General features: G+C 39.9%; 1 protein-coding gene across 1 annotated transcript in view; it reads left to right on the top strand.

Moving 5' to 3' along the window:
• Positions 1–23259, top strand: part of CPED1 (cadherin like and PC-esterase domain containing 1) — a 153913-nt gene that overhangs the window by 35346 nt on the left and 95308 nt on the right. Inside the window, exons 3-6 of the mRNA XM_064142046.1 lie at positions 3136–3242; positions 5103–5178; positions 17229–17385; positions 18776–18944. Of these exons, the coding sequence (XP_063998116.1) occupies positions 3136–3242; positions 5103–5178; positions 17229–17385; positions 18776–18944 (509 nt within the window). The remainder of the gene's footprint in view (positions 1–3135; positions 3243–5102; positions 5179–17228; positions 17386–18775; positions 18945–23259) is intronic.

The raw sequence follows: 23259 nt of genomic DNA, 5'->3' as shown, positions 1-23259 counted from the left end.
CTGTGATTAATGCCAGTCAGGTCCAACACAAGACCTTCCAAAATCCATCTGCTTTTTGTAATCCTTTACTGAAACTGTGTTTTCCAAAATTGAACAACAGTATTACTGGTGATGTATGACCAGCAGTAACTGCAGCAGAAGGATTAGCCAGTGTTCCTTGTAGGTAACACACATAAAGAGGCTGGATTGCAAGACTTAATGTCTGCAGGGTTATGAATATAATGAAATGAGACTGTTACTTAGAATTCTATGGGGAGTTGACATGGAATAAATTCAAACTGCAATGCTAAAGGGGAGCACTCAACTCTTTCAACACCAATAAATCTTTGCCAACAACTCCAAAGCTATTTTTATGTGGGGATGAGGTAGAGGGATGAAGTTGTGTGTTGCAATGGTATTATATTAAATCATGTGATGTTTACAAACCTTGTTCCTCTCTGTAATACTGCTCTTTGGCCAATTCTTTTTGTCCATCTGATTTCTCCTTCTCAATTAGGTCACTTTTAACTTGTTCTGAATTTCCTGAGGTTGAATTTGGATCATTTATCAAAACGATTTTGAATTTTGATTCATACTTCCCCTCAGTAAGGTGTCATTTGCTATTTGTGAATACGTTTGCTATTCCTTCAGTTTGTTACTAAAACATTCTGACAGACCTGAATTACAGTGTGCCTGACAGCTTGAGCTCCTTTACTGGAATATTAATGACACTAGCACTGTTTTGATAGAGTTTTATGATTATTACATTTGCAGAAGGGAGACTGGCTCACAATCAAAGGTGTTTGTTTTCCACAGAAAATTAAGCTATGTGAAGAATGACACAGGCAATTCCTAGGCCACATCAGGTCTGTTCCAGAACCAAACAACTGTTGCCACACATGACTCTTTTATTTTTGTTTTCAAAATCCTTTTTTTTCCAGGTGTAGTTGGTCAGGAATATATTGATACTTCAAATACAAGTCCTACTGCTCTGTTAGCCTGAATCTGAGAGACAGTACTAGGTGTGTGTTATTTCTCTAATAGGAAGTCTCCTGTTAGCTATAAATAGACATGTTTCAGTTCTGATTGTTCTGTACTAATGTAACTGGCTAGAAGTCTAATTGCTCTAAAAAGCACAAATAATGGCAAGCATTCAACCTCTCCCGAAAAACTGTCCCTAGCAGTTAACTATTCTGCTTCCTGGACATTGGCTCAGAAACACACTAGATCTGAGGGCCTTTTTTCCTTTTCTTCTCTTCAGTACATTCATATTGACCACTCTGCTGTGTCCTAAAGGCAAATGATACAAAGAACAGTGTATCCTTTAGAGTCAGGGATCAAATTTATTGCTGGCCAGGACACGTAACAATAAACAAGGGAAGGAAATGAACTGCTTCTGAGAAATGGAGTTCCCTCCAGTTCCCTTTCAATTTACAGGTAGCTAGGCTTTGTGCTTTATGTGTAATTATAATGATTTATTCAAATGTGTTTACCAGTCAAAGGCATAAGGACTTGCTTATCTGATAATTACATAGCTGCTGAAGCATCGAGTAGGTTGTTAGCACAGTCCATCTTTTGCAGTAAAAGGAAGCATTTGCTTGTATGTTTCTTTAATGTTTCATTTATTTGCAATATGTTCCATTTTGACCTACCTGCAGTTTTTTTATTAGTTGCTTTCACAAAGGTGCAGATAGTGAATCTGTCTTGCCTAAAATTTGCATGCCTTAATTAGTTTTATATCATAATACTGGTTATTGTAATGGGAAATTGAAGAATTCTTCACAGTAATGGATGTAGAGTAACTGAAAATTCATCTCTTCAGCTTTGTCAAGATGCTTATAAACATTAAAAAAAAAAGTTGCTTTCATAATCCTGGACCCATTTTTCATAATCAGTTCATTACTGTGCTTAGCATAAATTACTAAATCTCCTTAAGTGAAATCTTCACCCTGCTTGGTATCTGTTATAGGGATAAGAAAATAGTAGATTTTGGAGAGGGAAATCAGCTGAAGTCTATGGGGCATCAGTGGGACCATAATCAGGAGTAATATCATAAAATTAGGAAGGTATAACAGACATGTAGGACAAAACAGAACAAAATACATGTAATCTTCCCAAACTCATGACAAAGAACCAACTACCTAGTCAGTGAAATAGCTCTTCTGCAGAGGGCTTTGGCCTAATATCATAACATGCCTTGGATGCTTTACAGCTTCTCTGCTCTTTCTGTTTGGAAGTTCTTTATTTCTCATGATCATCCTGAAAGTGAAATGCTGTACTCTTTATTGAACGCATTCATAGTGTCCTCAACAGATAGAATAATTCTGTAAATCTTTTGAGAGATGCCATCATCTCTAATTGGTCCAGATAATGAAGGCTGCATACAGAAGAACACAGTAACTGAGAAAGCTGTGATATGGGCAAACTGCAAGACGTATTTGTATCTTCTAACACATCATGGTATTTTAATTAGGGCAATTTAGTTTTAAATCCTCCTCAAACAGCCATCTCTGCCCTCAGTGTTGCTTGTGTTCTGATCATAGAACCCTACCGTCCCACAGATCAGTTTAGCTCCAGAAAGGAAGCATCAGAGCTAGCTCAGAAGCCAGTAACTTCCTCAGTCCAACTCAATTCCCACTTGCACACCAGCGTTAGATGTTGTCAATCTGGCATCTAATATTTGGGAAGCTGCTAGAACAAAACTTAGACTAGAAGTCCTTGCTGTTTTCAATAACAAAACTAGTATTGCTTCCAGTAACATTTACTTCACAATATTGAAAGACCACAGAAGATCACACTGCCTACAGTAGATGTGTGTCTTAAGTGTGTATGTTGAGGTGTTGAGAAAAAAGAACCAAGTAAAGCAGGACCATGCTATTGAGTTTTTTAATTCCTGAATGCTGAACAGGTCAAGCACTTGGGCACCAGTAGGCAGGTATAACAGAAGGTGCCAACTATCAAATACCTAAATATAGTTTCAGAGTTTAAACTGTGGTAGTGAATATGTCTTTTTCATTTCTGCCACCTGTAGCTGTTCATGTACTTAGCACTCCAACTGTTTGCTATTGCTCAGAATTTGGTGCTGAATGTTTTTTTGTTCAAATGGGAACTGTATGATATTTCCTTTCTCAATAGACTTGTTTTCTTTCCTTGTAGGTGGCATAAGCCCTTGGGATCTTTTGATCTGCTTATCTTCCAGAAAAAATGATGATACCAGCTGCATTCAAACCAAAGACTTACATCATTTAGAGTTTTTCCAGAAGGTATAGAATTATTGTGTTATCCTTTGTGGGAAGAATGAGATAACAGGACTAGCCCAAATTTTCAGTATTCACTCAGGAAAATGAAAGTATCTAATGTTTATTTTATACTGCAGCAGCACAGTTTAACATAAATAAAAAAGTTTATTCACATATCCCACCTATTGAGAAATATTCATCAGATACCAACATTTTATTCTTTATATCACACCTAATACTCAAAAGCAATTTCTTATTTGGACACAGTATTTTGGATGTAAATATTTCAGTGTAAATACTGAAAAATGTGATGACTGAGAGTGAAGCTTTCCTTTTCACTCCTTTAGTGTTCTTGGCCAACCTTAACCAGCATATCAGGCACCAAAAGTGTCTACAGAAGTCAAGCTAAACTTAAGCAATTTAACCCCACTGGAAAAGGGAATTCAGAATTGGAGAGTAACAACTATCAAGTGAATGTAATATTTCAGCAAAATACCACATAGTGTAGATAGAGTTGGACTCTTTTAGGCTTCATATCTTATATCACTACTGAGTTTCCTCTAATACATTCACTCCCTTGTAAACATAATTCAGGCACCCCTCCAAGCAGTGACAGTGCTCCTACAATTGATAATGTGAGAGCTGGACCAGTGTCCTCCTCCAGGGCTTTCATGGGAGTTTCTTGCTCTGGCACTGCATTCTACTTACAATCCAAAGCAACAGTGGTGCCAAGATTTCTTGGTATTTTCAGGATTGCTTTTTGTTTATTTATTTTTCCCTTCTTCAGCATGTTATGGGCACAGTTTAGGTTACTTATATGTCTAAAATGCACCTGACCTGTTCATGAAAATGTGTCTTAAACTGAGGTCTTTCTTTGAAAATATATGAACAAAACTTGGACCCAGTTTGGCTTGTATTTCAAGTGAAATGACACAGCTAATAATGGCAAGACACAAAAGTACAGACTCAGACCTGAGGGACTGGGAGAAACTGAGATGCTTTTTGAAGGTATTCAGTCCGGCTATGAAGTTCATGAGAATATAAGAAAACACTGTGTGTTCACAGATGCCAGAGATAGGAACATGCATGTACACTGGAGTTCTCTGGGACACGATGCCTTATCTAAGTGAAATTCTTATAGTAGTTCTTGTTTGCCAGGAATATACATGCTTTGGATTCAGGTCTCAGCTCATAAAACACTCCAGGCTTCTGCAAAATGCTTTTTTAACTCATTGTACCCATATTGTCACATCTGAGTTTCTAATACTGTGCAATATAATAATCCTTTCATCACTCTGAAATGTCCAAAAGGTTCACACATGAATAACTGAGACACAAGGTGATCAAAGGAATTGTCCAAGTTCTTTCAGGAAGCCAGCAGCACAGCAGAGATTTAAAACAGATGGCCCATGTCTCCACATAACTTTAAATATTGGACTAATACTCATTGCTGGCATGTTCATACCACAGTGCAACAGAGTTCTTTGTTGCAGAGCCTGAATGTAATTTACCTACATTAGCTTACCACTGCTACCAAGCACAGGAATGCAAGAGGCGTAGGCTGTTTCTATAAAGAGACAGAGAATAACTGGCAGAGAATGGAGAAGCTGTAGAGACTGCAAAGGAGACAAGGAAGAAGTGAAAGTTCAGCCACAGGGAGGAAAGCTGTGACTTCAAAGTTTTGTTTTGTGGTGGCCCTGGAGGAAGAACACACATTTTTAATTTCATTATCCCATTTTGCAAGGTTGGCAAAATTACAGTTCCCTTTTTGACACCAACAGGAGATTTGCATACAAACTGTTTCTGATGAACCCACTGAAACAAAAAGAGCACTTTCCTGAATGAAATCATTAAAGCTTCTTTTTTTGTTGTTTTTTCATACAGGTAAACTTAATTCCAGAAATCCAGCATTTCCTTTGCAGAAAAGAGGGATTATGCCAGATAATGAAAGCCTTTTCAGGTAACCTAATTTCTTAAAACTGCATGTATGATGATGGTCTTTTGATAGTTGTCACAGCAAGCCTCTAAAATGAGACTATCAGGCTTGCAGTTACTTTTATTTTTAGTCATGAATGCAGGTGGGTGGGAACAAAACAAGAATGATAATACATTTCAGATGCCACTTAAATATAGATTACAGTTATGCAGTATCTTCTCAGGTAAATACTTTACATTGTTTAGCTATTGCATGCTGCAGAAATAATTTGGCTATGAGAGTCTTATTTTTGGACTGGTTTTTGTTAATATAGTATATTGGGGTTTGCACTTCAAAGCCTTGGGTTTGGTGTAATGTGTTTGTTCAGCTTTACCAAAATGTTGTGGCTTGGAGAAAGAGTAGGAGTTGGAGTTCGATTCCCATCCAGACATAGTTTACTGATAAAAAGCCTTTGTGTATTAAGTTCATCAACCAGAAAAGTTTAAAGGTTATGGGCAAGTTGCCAGAGAATTCTAATTTACTATGGGTCAAATTCAGCTTTTAACAGAAACTGGAAAAAAACCCTGTTGTGCACCATATTAAGTCAATTTAAACCACAGAGGGACTCATGATCTCAGTTGCACTACTAAATATTCAGAGCAGTGTACTTTGTATTTTTTATCTATTTTCAGTACATAATTTTGCTTATAAGAAATGTTGTCTTTGTTCTTTATAGTCTAGTAACAACCAATACCACATTTGTTTCATTGGCATTTAGCCTTGTTTGCAGGCAAGCATGTAAGACTGATAAGTCCAGTCTCCCCTCTCTCTCTCCTTTCTCCTGTATCTCATTTAATGATTAAGAAATTAGGTATCTTTTGCAGCAGCAGCATTCTAGTATTTCTCTTAAGTCAGTAGAGATAGCAGAGCATCTAGAAACACTACTTCATTTGACTCTAAAATATGTATTTACAATAGGTGCTTTGAGTTACCTTCTGCAGGTCCTTACTACTCAATTACCTCTCACAACTCGCTGTAAATGGAGCCTAGACAAGTAGCTTAGATTAAATACCTGACATTTGGATGCTGGCTGAAGCCTGGTAGTTAAGTGGTTCCTAACCTAAGCACACCATATTTTCCCTTTTACTTTTGTATTGTTTAATCTAAAGATTTATCAACATTTAAAGGTTATGTGAAGGGTTTCCCTTAAAGAGATATTATGTTGAGGATCAGTTTATATTGGACATTTTCATGGTGTGGTACATTGTCAGAACCAATAATAAAGAAACATGCATTATAATTAGCACCTATCCATGTCCCACAAGAGTCCTTTATCAGGAAGTCATTCTACACCAGGTAAGTGAAATATCCTGTTTTGACTGACCTTTCAGTGTCTTCAGTGATGCCTAGTGTCTTGGTTTCCTCAAAATAAAAAGATAAGAAAGTATTCTAATATAGAACCATTAAAAAAAAGAAAAAGCCTGAGCAGATTTCTGAAGATTTCAAAGACTTCAGGGTACAGTTGGTCTTATTCATAATGCAACAAACTGCCTTCAAAAAACATTGCTTTGCCCTCCTTCTTGGAGAAAGGCCAGTTCCAGTGGTTTTAGTATTTTGCTACTGCAAGCACAAGAGGCACTCACCACACACAGAGCCTTCTCTATGTAATATGCACATTTGCACTGGTATCCATAAACTGTAGTACAATCCACTTCATGTGCATGGTCTGTTAAGCTGTTTCTCCTGTACTGGGTTTGCATAGAAAGGTTTTGGTAGCAGTGCAGTTTTGGCAGTCGTCTTTGTATAGACCAGATCTTCAAGTGTCTCAGCCCTGAAATGAATCCCAGTATCACTGGCTGTCTGACACCATATTTAATATAAGTGAAATTAGATTCAGAGGGGTAAATAACTTTATTTTAGATAAAGAGGCCAAAAAGGCATAAGTTAAACTTCTAGAGCCACGATTTCAGATACTCTCTTCCCCTTCTATTCATCCCTTGAGGTGTTCAGGAAAAGACTGGATGAGGCACTCAGTGCCATGGTCTAGTTGACTGGATGGAGCTGGGTGATAAGGTTGGACTGGATGATCTTGGAGGTCTCTTCCAGCCTGGTTGATTCTATGATCTGTTAAGACCATCTCTTTCCACTTTTTTTCCCCTTGAATCTTCTGACAGGCTTTTCTCTCCAACAACAGCAAAGTTGCCACTTACTAGGATTTATTTATCCTCAATTTAAAATTGTTTGGGGAAAGAACAGCTTTCACCAGTATTTCCTCCACAGAAGAGTTTGTTTCCTTTCAAATTAGTAATGTCTTTTCATTCTTGTGTGTTTGAGTCAACAGAGACTGCACAATTCCTGTCAAAGGATATCAGTTGGTTTCTTATTACCGTGTTTGTCATTTAGTCAGCCCCCAAGGAGCCAGGCAATTTCCTGTAAAAGTGAAAATGAAAGGTTGCTGCTCTAAAAATTATGTGATTTAATTACAGACACACTAAGTTGTAGAAAGAAATATCAGGTAGCAAGGCTAAGAGGATGGGATTACTGAATTTACTGAGGCTATAACATTGCTATTTGTAAGTAGTGCTACAAGGGTAAAGGTTATTTTTTTAGACAAATATTATTATATTTATTGTTGTGCAACTCCTAAGTTGCTAGGTTTTGTATTTAAGAGAGCTTGCCCCTTCTCATATCCCTGTTGCATCAAGATAGAAAAGAAAATTAGTTGTAGAGGGTATCAGGTCAGTGCTTGGTTTTTTGCATTGTCTCTTTAATGGAAAGTCTTTTTAGCCTGAGTGTTCAGACTGCTTCTATCTGTATGGGGCTGAGGAGGGAGGAAATAACCTCTGCACATACCAGTGATGACTGCTTTTTAGCAATCTTAGAATTATAGAATGCTAGGAGTTGGAAGTGGCCATCAAGATCATTGACTTCAACCCCCATGTCAAAGCAGGATCACTTAGAGTGAATCTTACAGGAATGCATCCAGACAGGTCTTGAGAGTCTCTAGAGAAGACTCCACAACACCTCTGGGCAGCCTTGCTCTGTCACCCACTCAGTAAAGAAGTTTTTCCTCCTATTGAGGTGGAATTTCCTGTGTTCCAGTTTGTGTCCCAGAGATGGGAGAGGTGCTGGAAAGAGGAAAAAAGTCTGGAAAATCAGACTGGAAGTAGAGCTCAGAGGAGCAAAAATGTTGGAAATATGTACTGTGTGTGGATAAATTGAACTAAGAGAAGCAGCTGCTGGAGGATGGGCACATGTGGCAGTGGGTTTGTGATGAGATGCAAGAAGGGTAATTGAGCTTAAAATACAATATGGAAGACACTGATAAGTGCTGGCTCCTCAGTCTGAAAATATTAGTTTCACTTCTGCTTTTACAGGGCATTTGGCCTAGCTTTTAATCAAGTGCCTGATGCCTGCTCACTACAGGGGACTTGGGCCACGAATGTCCAAGCAAGGCTCCTAGCATTTATTGCTTAGGTCATCAAAAGCTGCAGCTGTTGCAGTGACCTGTGAATGAAATCATCCTGCAAACAACCCAAAAGCTCTCTGAGGTTAGAAAATGATTGGCAGAGATATTTCAGCTGTTCATACTTGGTATCCTGCCACACCTGGATTGAGAACTGGGCTTCACTGCTTTCTAGAACTACTATTAGCTGAGAGATGGAGAGGAATGAGATCCATATTATGAGCAGAATATCCCAGCCTCAGTTTAGGGCACTGGAAAGATACAACAAATGCTTTCTTTGACAGATCTTTCCAGGGAAAGTAGTGGAAGTGCTCACAGCATTATCTCCCTGATTTTCCTGTTTTCTAAGGAATCCAGAGTAGCCTGTCTTTCCATGTAAGCATTTCTCTTGCTTCATCAGTTCCAGGGCCCAGCCTGAGACATGCATAGCTGTTTTCTCTTCCCATCCAGATCACAGATTCCTTTTAGAGTAATACTTCCCCTGTAAGCCTTTCTTTTGCATTTATTGTTACTGTCACTAGTGCAGAGACTTTACGAGTGTCTTGCGTGCTTGCTCGGTCACCTGTGGTGCTGACCAACAGTGTTAATCACACAGAAGGTCTTGGAGTAGACATCACCATAATGAAATTGAGTGGGAGGATGAGCCAAAATAATCCAGCTGTGTGACTGTGTTCTCTCTGTGTGATATGTTTACTGTCCAGTGCTAACCTTCTTGCCAGCAGCTTTCCTCTCCTGCTGCCTAGCAAATCTGCCCTGTCTGTCCCCAGTGTCCTTGGGTTATTCTGGAGTCAGTGAGGAGATTGATGAGGGGAGAGGAGGAAGTGAGACCTAAAAGGGCCCCCTATGTAAAGGAGAAATTACAGATTAAATTTATTTTCTGTTGTAGTAATTCAACATCTCTAGGGCAGGAGCATGCATCTTTATAAGGCTATGCATTTCTTTAGCCAGCTGGCCCTTAATAAATGTTTGCACATCAGTTATGATCAGTTTTGTGTCTGTTACCCTTCCGCTACTGAAGCTGCTGAAAGCCTCAAGAATGGAATATGAAATCAGCATTTGATTATTTTGAGTTATTTTTGACTATAAACTGTATTGGGCAGGATTTTCTCTGTTTTATAACCGGGTCAGAGCTCAGGTAGGACAAAAACATATTTCTGTAGCAACCAATATGAAGAAACTGAAAAGAAGTGAAGCAGCTAAATTAGTTTAATTAGCCTATACTATTCAGTATTCTACCTTATTACTAGTACAGATTCATAGCTGTGGCTCTAATCACATGACAATCAGCCAGCATTTTCACTGAGTTGCTTTTCCCAGAGTTTTATAGATTACCTGTAAATATAAGTTCTAGGATGAAGGGTGCACACAGAAGATGCTTTTCTAGAAATTACTGAAAGAAAAACCTTCCACCTTTTAACTGTGAGGTTGCTTTAGGGATGAAGAAGCAAACACTTTAGTAAGTGCTGTCTTCCACACACCTGCCAAATTAGAGAAGCAAAATACATGCTAAGTGATTGGTCTAGAGTGAAGCTGTGTTTGCTGATGCTTTTAAGGAGGAAAATAGCACATACATTTTAAAATTACATGCTATCATGATTTTGTCTTTTTTGAGACTTCACAGGGTCTTTTTGGCATGAATTTCAGTGCATTCCAATCCACAGTTGAAATTCCTTTTCCTCTAGGTCAGCTTTACTATAAACTTTAATTTTATAGTAATCATATTTTAGAGAGTTTAAGTTTCCAGAAATGGCTACTAGTTTGAAATGTCTCCACTGTAAATACTCAAGGGTAGCTGCTTGAGGTTAACTGTGTTACAGAGGGAGAGATTACTGCATTTTTTTAATATTAAAACCTTCTAAGAGCAGGTAGATCAATAGTATTGAATGGGATATTGAGCCCTCAGCAATAAGCCCATCACTCATGAAGGTTATAAGACATGTAAAATCATCACAGTATTGTTAAGTAGCAAGCAAGAAATCATGTTCCAGTGAAATCAATGGAAATTTTACCAGGATTCACTGGAGAGGTGGATTGTCCCTAGTCTTCATAGTGTCATAGAATCAACCAGGTTGGAAGAGACCTCCAAGATCATCCAGTCCAACCTAGCACCCAGCCCCATCCAGTCAACTAGACCATGGCACCAAGTGCCTCATCCAGGCTTTTCTTGAACACCTCCAGGGACGGTGCCTCCACCACCTCCCTGGGCAGCCCATTCCAATGCCAATCACTCTCTCTGGGAAGAATTTCCTCCCAACATCCAGCCTATACTTCCCCCGGCACAACTTGAGACTGTGTCCCCTTGTTCTATTGCTGCTTGCCTGGGAGAAGAGGCCACCCCCCACCTGGCTACAATGTCCCTTCAAGTAGTTAAATAGCATATGCTTTGAGTTTTATAGATACCCTTTTCTAAATGCATAGATTCTTTTAAAACTGAGTGTTAAAAGTTCTCTCTCTTTCTTCAGCAACCTCAAGGCATAATCTGTAAAACACAGGAGAATACTGATCTTTGTTTCAGTCTTTTCATCTGATAGTTCAAACGGGTAACAGGAGGCAATTAAATGTGACAACAACTCTGCCATGACCCCAAGGCATGCAGTAGCAGTAGTTGAACTGAAATCATCCATCCTTCAAAATCAAGAATGATTTTTTTTGAAATTGCTCTTTTAATGATCATTAATTTCAAAATTATGTTTCTTAGAGCAGGTTGCAATTCATCCAACCTGGAAGTGGCTGTGAAAGCTTTTTAAGCATCTCCTGATGTGAAGCAGTTGTGCAGCTGTTCAATGCACCATTCCAACCTAAAAATGACAGAAAATTCCTGAGCTTTAAATACTAGAAGAGGACCAATTTGTAGCAATGTAGCTTGCCTGGTCTATGTCAGAAATAAGGTCTTTGTGCTCCAGAAGCCTATACCAGTCAGGCAGATGGATCGTCCTAGCACAGGGTACAATATGAAGTTCTAACTCACTGAGATGCCCTGTCAGACAGCAGCCCTGCAAGGCTGACAGAGAAGACCTGTTATTAGTTGTTCCTGAGTATTATGCTGCAGAACCTGGTGAGCAATGGCAGGAGGTGACTATCATTTTTTCTGTCAGAGACTTCAGGCTTCTCCTAGAGGTAGCCTACTAGTAGGAAAATCCAGAAAGAAATTTAGGAGACTTCTATGTAGATGGAAAGTCTCCTGCATACTTTCAGGATTAAATGGCTTTCATGTTTGAAAGCGATGTTTTTCCTGCTAAAAATAAAAGCAATTGGATGAAGACTCTGCAAGAAGTGCTGAGTTTAAAAGTCTTTTATGGAATAAATGAACAGTGTGCTGGGCTCAGAATAAAGCAGAACATCTTAATTGGGTTTTGTCCCATCTCTAGCTTTGTGCTTCACTTAACTAGGAGCTCCCAAGGTGGCTCAATAGCTCTTGAAATGTTTCTAACAGATCTGACAGTCAATGGGCACTTGGGGGAAAAAGGTCGTTTTGTCTCTAAAGAGGACAGTCTTAATGATTCCTTGCACCATGTTTGAAGTGTGTAAAATGTAGCTTATTTGATCTTCAACAAAGTGAAAAGAAGCAAGCAAACAAAATCATATCTTAACCCTTCTTGTAACATCAAAAGAAGAATAAAGAAGGGGACACATGCTCATTCATCTTCTGTTTCCTTTGCTTTCAGTTGAGTGTGACTCATTTAGTTCCACCAGCAGAGACTTCTCCTTACCTTTGCAGATCACCAGATGTTCACGTTAACCTAAGTGTTCAATTTACCGCCAGTGTGCACGGCTGCAGCCATGGCAGCACTGACCTGGATCTGCTCCAGGAATTCTTAATTTGTCCAAATGTACTTCTAGCTATTGGTAAACCTTTTGCTCAGCCACGCATTGTAACTCTTAAATCAACTGCTCTTTATTGCGTATGTGTTGAATCTCATGTTACACCTCAGAACTGTGAGCCAAAGACAAGTAAATAACTTCAGAGCTGGAGATGGAGAGAGAGAGAACAAGAAATCAGAGCTCTGTAAAATACTTGAAAGACCTCATTAGATGTCAGTGTAGCTGCTACATTAGGTATCAGTTGCTGCTGTCAACTGATTTGTTTGACTCTGTAGTACTTTGAGAGATTGCAGTCGATGGAGCAATATCTACCACCCGTTCAAGTGACAAGGAGGTGCTTAGCTTTTTTGATCTAGAGGTGTTGACTTGCTTTAGTGAATCCTACAACCCCCATTCACATGTGCCCACCAGCTGTTCCTATGCCTCAGATCTATGTTTTTACCCATTGCTGTGGTTAGAGAGCTAATGTGTGAATTCAGCTGAGAATTCTTAGTGACTTCCTTATCCATCAGAATGGCATCAAGGGGAACACCCTCAGCACAGGTAAAGTAGTGCTGTTTGTTGGGGTTTTTAATGGTACTATTTCAAGACAGCAGTATAAGAAATCTTCTTTAAGCCAGAATTTGAACAAAATGAAGTTGTTTTTTTAAGGGAAAGCAGGTATCTGGCCTTAGTTCCTTTGATTTACACTGGATCATCACAAAGGGCAGTGGCAAAAGGTAGTTGTGGCAAAGTCAGAAGCTGCTCCACAGTAAAAAACAGTAGTTTGGTGGTATTTCAATTACTGCATAACCACTTTAAAAGGGGAAATCTTCTTTTTCTTTTGATCTTTAGTGGTTTACTGACATTAAGATTTGGAGTTTTAAAAGAGTGGATGTACAATACTGGGACTCCTGCTAATTTGGTTTCTCAAGCTGCCTGACACACATCAATGGCTGAGCTTGCCTCACCTCTTCTATTATAAAATGATGTTATTTATGTACTTCAAAAGGAGTGGTTAATTAACAACAGCTTGTAGAGTGATTTCAAGATGGAAAAACACGGTAATTACCGCAAACAGTGAAGGCACTGCAAGCTCCTTTTCATTGGTGATAATGCTGATTAACGGATTTACAGCTTTAACAAACAGTTGCTGCTTTTGGGTGCAAGAGTGAGTGAAGAGTTGCCATGAGAACTGATGAGTTGAGTGTGCTACAGTTCAGCACTACTGACATTTCTTTATTATGATGATAATTGTATTCATAGATGACTAGGAGCAGATTCACCAAAGTGAGGGGCTGTCTCTCTCCATTAACTTCACCTGATGGTGTAGATGCTGTGTGTTGTCTCAAAGGAGCAGGCACCTTGTGCAGTGTCATTCTCTTTTCTCCTTCCAGCCACCTCATGATCGGCTGTTTCTCAGGTGGGAAAACCAGGGCCAATACAAAATGAAGAGGTGTCTAAGGCACCACAGAAACATAAGGAATAGCTTTTTGTCCTCAATGCTAATCACCAGCACCTTGAGTTTAACTTGTTCTTCCTTAAGAAATGGCAGGTTTCTTAGGTTTCTTTAAAAAAAAAAAAGTTTGTTTTTTGATGTTGAAGCATTTTGCAATGACTTACAGTGGTACTGTGGATCTTCTACTCAGCAGTTTTAGAATTTCAGGACACTTCTGGCTTTCAGACTATCAGCTGAGAAGAGAAAGGCTATCAGTCTTGTCCTTTGCATGGCTCTGCTGAAGTTGTAATGTAGCTACAGCTGAGTGTAAAAGGTGCATATGTAAAAGGGGGCTTCTTCTCGAAGCACAGTTCTGCCTCTTTTCAGCTATGTGCTGTAGCCAACAAGGTAGGACAGGCTGTCCCTCTCTCTCATCTTCTGCCCTAGAGGCTTCATTGGGTTTTGTGTGACTTTGATCCCATTCACAGTCAACAGATCAGTGTCTTGCTGTCATGAGGTGTGATCTTCAGAGTCTGATGATGCTGCGTTATTTTTGATGGATATGTCACAGTACCAAGATGCAGGGAAGCAGGGCTTGGCTCCATGACTCCATAGACAGTTGCAACAGTAGGAGTCTCGGTGTTTTACCAACATGAGGATAAACCAGAAAAAGATACCTGAAGTTATTTTTGCACTTTGGAGAGCCTCTATGTGTTTTACTATTTCTGGTCTTGCCTGAATACCAAAGTTCTATGGTCAAATTTTACGCTCTGAATTATTTTCATCTGCAAGTAAGTAACTTAGTTTTCTTGCACAGTCAGTTTAAAAAACAACAATAACAACAAAACTAAAACCCCAGCCCTTTTAGACAGCAGCTCATAATCTGTATTTCTCTTGGTGCTCCAAGGACTGATGTGCCTCTCTTTCTTCATTCCATAAAGACAAGGCCTAAGAATAGTATTTGACTAACACTGGCACTTCAGTCAGGTAACTAAAATGATGCATAGGAACAGTTGTGGTGGGGCTGCTGAAAGTTGCCATGGTGAAATGCCATTGCCTCTTTGCATGGTGGAAATTTCCATAATGAAATGCCTTTGTGTCTTTACAAGGCAGATACAGGAAAACAGCACTTAATTTAGCAGATTTACTTCCTGTGCACATTCAGAATCATGTCTGCTAAATAAATGATTTAATGGGAGATTATTGGCTTATGCTTACGTTGGGTTGACTTTGGCTGGATGCTAGATGCCCACTCTATCACTCTCCTCCTCAGCTGGACAGATGAGAGAAAATAATGAAAGGCTGGTGGGCAAAAAAAAAAAGATAGGGTGAGATCACTCACAAATTACTGTCACAGACAAAACTTGAGAGAAAATAATTTAATCTATTACTAATTAAATCAGAATAAGATAATTACAAATAAAGCCAAATCTTAAAAGCACCTTCCCCTTGCTCCCTTCTGGGCTTTACATCTCTCTTGATTATCTCTGCTGTCTGTCTCCCAGCAGTTCAGGGAGCATGGAGGTTGTGGTCTGTTCCTCAGACATTGTCTCTGCCACTCCTTCCTCCTCAAGAGAGGACTTCTCACAGTCTCACCCTGCTCTGACATGGAGTCCCTTTCACAGATGACAGTCCATGGACTTCTCCGGCATGAGTGTTCCACAGGTTACAGTTCTTCACAAACTGTTCCAGCACAGGCCCTTCTCATGGAGTCACAAGTCCTGCCAACAAACCCAATCCACAGTGGGCTCCTCTTTCTCCGTGGGTCTACAGGTCCTGTTAGAACTTGCTCCAGCATGAATTTCCTTCAGGCACACACATGCACAAGGATAGGGTCCTTCACGGGCTTCAGGTGGATATCTGCTCCTCCACTGGCTGTGTAGGGATGGCCTGACTCACTGTGGTCTTCATGTCAGGCTGCTGGGGAACACTGCTCTGATGCCTGGACCACCTCCTCCCTCTCCTTCAATGATCTTGGTGTCTGCAGGGTTGTTTATCTCGCATATTATCACAGCTGCCACAGTGCAGGGTTTTCCCCCTTCTTCAATGTGGTATCACAGAGGCACTACCACCATCACTGATGTGCTCATTAGCCATTTGCAGGTCTGTCTTGGAGTTGGCTGGCACTGGCTCTATTGGACAAGGGGGAAGCTTTTAGCACAGAACTCACCCCTGTAGCTCCCCCTTCTACCAAAATCTTGCCATGCAAGCCCAACACATCTGTTGTCACTGCACTGCCAAGCAAGCAGGCAGTAGCCAGTTTTGTCTCTGTACCATTCACAAAGAGGTAGCTGCTTACAAAGTCCGAATCAGTTGTAATGCATAAGAGAAGACAAAAATGTCAGTGAGAGTACAATCTGAACATGAGGTGGTGCTATATTAATAAATGCCTGGGTTTTGGTTAGTAAAGTCTTTAATCTTGATAAATGGTGCAGGTAAAGCAAGGAACTAGGTTTATTTTAGGTCCTAGTTAAGCCTGGAAGGCTGAGCTGAGCTGATAAATTGCTGATCAGCTTAGACAATCACAATGTCATTTTGATAGGAACTATATGGAAATGATTAAATACATACAGCTCATCACCAGAAATACAGCTTCACTAGTTGGTTGGGTTTTTTAATTTGTTTGTTTAATTTCATGTACTACATCTGAGAGTGCATGCTTTAAGACAGAAACTATATAAATACATTTAAAACATTATCAGAGTCAGTGAAAACCACCCTACGTGACGTAAGGGGTCTGAGTCTTTTTAACAGCACAGTAAAAGCAGAAAAATACATGCCACCCATTGACTGATCTTGCACCACAGTATTTTGATTACTATTAATGATCACAGGCCTCAGTAATCCTCAGAATCCTGCTGCATCAGTCCTGGTACCACTGCGGTCTCCTCCCATGGAGTTGAGTAACTACAAAATACAGCATTAAATAGTGAACCTAGAAACTAGGATGTGTGGTTATTTACTGAGCTCTGTGTGCAATCACAGTGGCAAAGTCTCTTTGTCCTTAGTAAAAAAATAAATCCCATCTCCATTAATTGTGATTAGGGTTACATAAGAAACCAAGTTTTGGTATTTTATACTTAGAAATAAAGGCTTTCTGTTTAGAAGAAGGAGGAAGAGGGTGCAACACTCATGCACTGCTCTATAAAGTGGGAGTAGCAGCTAAGTCTCTGAGCTTGAAACTCAAAAGAGGTGTTTGGTGGATGTAAAGCTCTCTGATAGTAGATCTGCAAATGATTATAGTCCCAGCATTTGTTATTTTACTTTTTTGACTCGTGCTGATAGCAACTCAATACCCATTGTGGTTTACACATTTTACCCTTAACAGCCGAGGCTGACTGCTGCTTTCAATGCTCTGCTGACTCTCTCATCTCCTTGATACTTTTTCAGACCTGCACCTCCCAGTTGTCAGCCCAGAGTGCTCTGGCCAGCCTGGACTGTCAAGGACCAGTGCCACAAGCAACGTGTCCCAGGGCAGCGAAAGCACTGACAAAACACGTGCTGTGAATCTGAGGCACTGGTGGAAGCAGAGCAGAAATGCACAGCTGTAAGCAAACCAATTCTCTACTCTCAGAAACAGCCAGTGCTTCACCCTGATGTTACTTGAAAGTCAGAGACAGAATGTAGCAACACAGCAGGTGGAGCACTTGGATGTATTTAATCTCTTTTAATTTCTTGCTGTTTGTTTCTGTACTAGCAAAGCTCTCACATCTTTTTGTGTGTGAACAGCTGTCTTTATGTTGAGGGCACTGAAATACCTTGATAGATAAACAAAGGCCCAGAGACACCCCTGTGAATGTTTAGATGTCACAGTGGCTGAACTATTTCTTTCCCATCCTTGCCTTTCCCCTACTGCTGACACATACTTGTAGTCCTTTGGACAGAGAGCCTCCTTGTAGTGAAAGACCAAGAAGTTCTTGAGAACTGTCCAAGTGCTGTTGTCTCTGTTACAGTACCTCACAATTTTTTTATCCCCAGGACCTACCATTCAGCACAAGAGAGATAAATGTCTTTTAAAGACAGATATTATTAGACTCCCTTCACAGAGCACAAAATTGAGGTCTGGAAAGGCCACGTGCTGCCAAAGAATACACAGTGATCAGTCTCGGAGACCTATAATTTGTATAATCATCTTCTCATTGCATTTGCTTTGGAGATTGATTGATCCTCAGATTTTAACAGGGATAATAGTAACCTTATTTGCGAATAAGGCCAAGCATAGCTCAGATTCCTCAAATAATGATCTTTTAAATGACAGATATTTTATTTTTCCCTTATTTTTTCTGTCCTGTTTCTATGGGTTCTGGGTGGAGTGTGGGAACTACAGACCAGTATCTAGAAAGCCATGTCACTTCATAGGCAAAGTCAGCTTGCATAATTCCTTTGTGTTTAGCTGATTTATTGTAAGTTATTCCTAGGTGTCCTAGCATTTCATAATATTTAGAATTACAGTTTATGGTTTTCATTAGGGAAGGCATGCAATACCACATGTTAGCATTCCTTTATTATACCACTAATAAAAAAGTGTTAAGAATAGTGCAGTCTTTCCAGAAGGTTGTTTAATTTTTACTAAATTTGCTACCAATCCATGTTAAATCTGTGGGCTTTGACTATGCACATCTGACACTTAAGCTGCTCAGATGTCTTAAATGCTGCTACCTTCACTCTGAATGTCCTGACTTTGCAATCATTACAGTATGTCTATAATACATTTACCCATATGTACTCTCAAACATAGCTCTGTTACTTTTCTGAGTATGGAAATTAAGATACTGAAAGCAATAAAAAGACATTATGTGAAGCATCATTACAGCCTGCTTAATTTGGGGGGGAGGCTAATTTCCTATTTCCACTAATTTGACTATTAAACTATTTCCTTTATTTTCCTCATTTGCAAAAGCACTTAATTCATGCTATGTATTTTAATTATTTTCCAGGAATCAAGTATCAGCTTCACCATACCACAAGGACATTCTTAAAGCTCAAGACCTTACTGTCATCATCAAAGCATACGTTCTTGTGACATCCCTAACACCTCTGCGGGCATTCATTCATTCGACCACCACTGTCTGGCATCCACCCAAGAAAAAGCATTTTTACATAAAGGTAAGGCACTTAATTGCCTAATTCTTCCACCTTTCAGGCACAGTAGAGAGACACACACGAAAAATCTTTATTCTGTTTTGCTCCTTTTTGATTTGCAATCCACAGCTGACAGTGAATACTGCCCTAAAGCACAGCTTTCATTTCTCAGAACAAGCGGAGTTAGCCTCATGGAGCCCAGGTTTGCCCTTTGCGGTGGGGGTTAGGAAGGGTCCTGGGATTTGCTTCTCTCAGGGCCCAATTTTATTGGTGACATTTCACAGCAGTTGAAAGGTTGGAGTTTTCTCTAAAGCACAGCAGTGTGGATGCTGTCATGCAATAACATCTTTTGCCCAGATATTGACAGAGCTGTGAAAAAGGAAAGTAAATATTTTAAATCAGTTGTCTGGATTCCTTTTTAAGGTGCAGTAAAACAGAATGGATCAGGGTCAGGGCACTTCTAAATAAGGGGAAGGAAGTAGACTGTGGAGAGGATGGGCCTCCCATGGTCTTGGTTTTGTGAAGAAGGATGTTCCACACATTCCTTGATTGGATGAACTCTATGTGTGCCTGGAGAGAACTCTTTTTCTCCACATCCAGTTTCCTTAGCAGCCCTATGGAATTCCAAATTTGCCTTCTCATTCCTTTGTTCTTGCAGCATGGTGGCGCTTCATGAAGGAACTATGATTTTTGAAGCTTCTCCTTCTCTTTAGAAGGAATAAGGTCACAAAATAGCAGTAACTTCTCGAGATCATATAGCTCAGCTCCTGCAGCATCCATCTTAGGATGCGTCCACTTTGTCCATGTAGCCCTCTTGGGGTAGAAGCAAGTCTTGACTTTGAACCATTTTGAATGTTATAGTGTCACTGCCAGGACTCTTGATGATGCCAGCCATTTGGTGTGTTCTATCATTTTAGCTCTCTCAGAGTCCAGTCTAACTCATTATCTAATTCTAGTTATTGTAGAAACAGACATCTCTAGAGAATGAATCATCCTAGCCAGTTTAGGTACTAGTTTTTTGAATGAATTTCCTGATAAAAATGCCTGCTTCTTTCTGTGGACTAGAGCATTCTCAGAGAACATGCAAAATTTTAGGTTGCCAAAATTAGGTGAGATGAACTTGCTTCTCTTTCTTTCCTCCCCAAGAAGCTATGGAAACCCACGGAGAAATATTTTGCCATCTCTTTAGCTGTATTTACATCAGGTAAACTAATAGTCACTCACTTTTAAACCCTGGGGTTCAGGTTTGGTTTATGTTTTTTAAAATAGGGAAATGTCCAGCAAAATCACAGCTGAAGTAGGGACCAATTTAAAGGTAGTAGTCATTAGCAATCGTGATATTCCCACTGAGGGAAGTCTGCTGAACAGGGTGCCAGCTGCCATTTACAGAGCACTTTGGCAGCTGAAGAAGCAATAAAAATGATAGATAGAACCAGCAGTACATCTACAGTAGTTCCAATCTGGTTACTGCTGCAGTGGTGCTATATCTTCCACAGCTTTAGGCAGATGTCAAAGTGGCAAGAAATACACAAAAAATAGGCACCACAGAAAGAACATTTGTAGTGATGCATAGATTGAAATGCAAATTAACAAAATGATAGAAAGTAGGATGTATCAGACTGTCTCTCAGCATAAACAGTGTGCTCTATAAAGAATCTAGGAGGAGTCAGGGAGTCTCCAGCTGAACTACGACAGGGAGTCTCCAGTTGAACTAAGACACTGCCAATTAATGGAGTGGCCAGAAAGTACTGCTGGGAGGCTTCTTGTCCCGAAAGCTCCTAAGATTTCAGTTTCTACCAGCTCTGTTGTGTAGGAAGGAGGATTGCTTATTACATTGTGAATGTTACAATTTTCCCTCTCCCCCCCCCAACAGTAAATAAAGACCAAACGGATCTCTAAGAATTATTTTTCCACTGATTGACAAAGTGCCTGTATCACTGAGGTCTGAACATGCACATAGAGGAGACTAGGGGTGATCTTATTACTGTCTAAAACTACCTGAAGGGGCATTGTAGCCAGGTGGGGGGTGGCCTCTTCTCCCAGGCAACCAGCAATAGAACAAGGGGACACAGTCTCAAGTTGTGCCAGGGTAGGTCTAGGCTGGATGTTAGGAAGAAGTTCTTCACAGAGAGAGTGATTTCCCATTGGAATGGGCTGCCCAGGGAGGTGGTGGAGGCACCGTCCCTGGGGGTCTTCAAGAAAAGCCTGGATGAGGCACTTAGTGCCATGGTCTGGTTGATTGGATAGGGCAGGGTGATAGGTTGGACTGGATGATCTTGGAGGTCTCTTCCAACCTGGTTGATTCTATGATTCGGTCAGGAAAACTTTGCTAGTGTTTGATGTGTTTCCCCCAAAGAGGAGCTGAATGACTTTTATTTATTTTTTTAATAATAGATTAAAATAGTTGTTATCTGCTGCACTGTCATCGTAAAAGCATTGTTTTCAGTAAAGTTGCACAATAATTTAGACAACTCCACATTGTATAGAAGCCTCTGGTCAGCAAATTCTTCCATGCTAGTACTGTTAAACTGTTATTGATGAGAAATTCTGGGTTAACTTGGTTATCATAGTATAGTAGTATCATAGTATCATCATTATCAGGGTTGGAAGAGACCTCACAGATCATCAAGTCCAACCCTTTACCACAGAGCTCAAGGCTAGACCATGGCACCAAGTGCCACGTCCAATCCTGCCTTGAACAGCCCCAGGGACGGCGACTCCACCACCTCCCCGGGCAGCCCATTATAACATTACTACTACAAACTCAGTATGTTAAGTTAAAAAACTGATCCTCTATGTATAACAACACTTCATGGTTGCTAGAAGTAACCAGAATGTGGAATATATGAAGCACAGATTGTTGAAAATACTGGAGATGAGGGATCAGACAGTATCAAATGATTAAGAGAAACTGTGTAAAGAAAAAAAATAGTTTAATTGACTAATACTGCATTCCTCATTGCTTCTTTGTTAGTAAACTAATGTAAATGATTTACAAATCATATTTACTTACCCTAATCACAGTGGCAAGACTTCAGAATGGCTTCTTGAATAAACATTAGCCAAATGGCAGTTCAGGAAGAGTTCAAGTGTGTTTCTCTGCCAGGCTTTCACTGCATTATACATATTTTAGTATCTTGGTTCAGAAAGCAAAAGACAGTAAATCCTGAGGTGGCATAAGGATTTTGTGTATAGTCAAGGGGTGGTGAAATGTGCCTAGATTTGGAGCCTGGCTGGGAAGATGCAGGAAATTCAGAGGAGGGAATGGCTTTTTGCCACATAAATGTTTTGATATGAGACTTGTGTAATAGCCTCATTTCCTTGAGGAAATTTGAAAACCCTTTATTTAGACCTTCTGTGTGCTGGAAAATTAATAATAAAATAGAAACTTTCTATTTGCATATGGTACCAATTAAGGCATGAGTCTTTGTCAATGTGTGCAATAACTCCCTTCACGTTCACCAACATGTTATTTGTATACTGAGCAGACTGCTGGCCCCTGAGTACTTTGGGGTTTTTGTAGAAGTTGATGTGTCAAACAGTCATTTATGATTAATTATCTCAACTTTTAACACACTGTGAAGTAGTTTATTTGCCCTGCCATTAACCTTTCTGAAACCAGTCCCAGTTCTTATCGAAGGGATGCATTTCTGTAAACTGTGGTGGTGCCATGTCCTGCCTCGCATGTGAAAGCTCTTTTGTGTTTCTAGCAGCTCCTCGTAGTCTGAGTCTGACTCAAAATCACTTCACTTATCCATAATCCAAAATAGATGGTCATGTGCCTCCTGGACTTGAATTCCTCCACTAATATTCTTGCATAACCCTGGATACCCTTAGCTGAAACTATGACCGTAAGTGGTTTTCCTGTTGTGCAGTGAAGTAAACATCATTTACTAAAGCAGTTTGCTGTTAAGCTTGCGGTCGTAGAAGTCACTATAATGTGTCACTGAAACTGTCTCTCTGTGTATTAAGATTTGGAAACTTGAGTAAAGAAAACTACTTTTTATGCTGAACATAGACGCAAATAAAACTGAACTCTCACCTATCCAGGAACTCAGTCTTTGGATGTGACGTGCTGCTCTGCTTGGAGCCCAATGCTGTGACAATTAGCTTGCAGTATCGCCCTCGTGTGGCCAATTCTGAACACTGAGAGAGAACGCAAACGCGTGCAGATAAAAGAGTAAAATGCTTAGAAAAAGCAGAAAGGCTCAAGATCTTTTTTCCCTTTTGTTTTATTTTTTGAATTCCATATTATTTCCCTGCCACTTTTCCGGAGAAAATACAAACCAAAATATTGTCAAGTCTTAATCAATTAGATTGCAGGAATTTTGGGGAATAA

Source organism: Pogoniulus pusillus, chromosome 4 (genome assembly GCF_015220805.1).
Source record: "Pogoniulus pusillus isolate bPogPus1 chromosome 4, bPogPus1.pri, whole genome shotgun sequence".
NCBI classification, from domain to species: domain Eukaryota; kingdom Metazoa; phylum Chordata; class Aves; order Piciformes; family Lybiidae; genus Pogoniulus; species Pogoniulus pusillus.
Note: the sequence above shows the minus strand (reverse complement) of the source record. Positions and strands in the feature narration are given on the sequence as shown.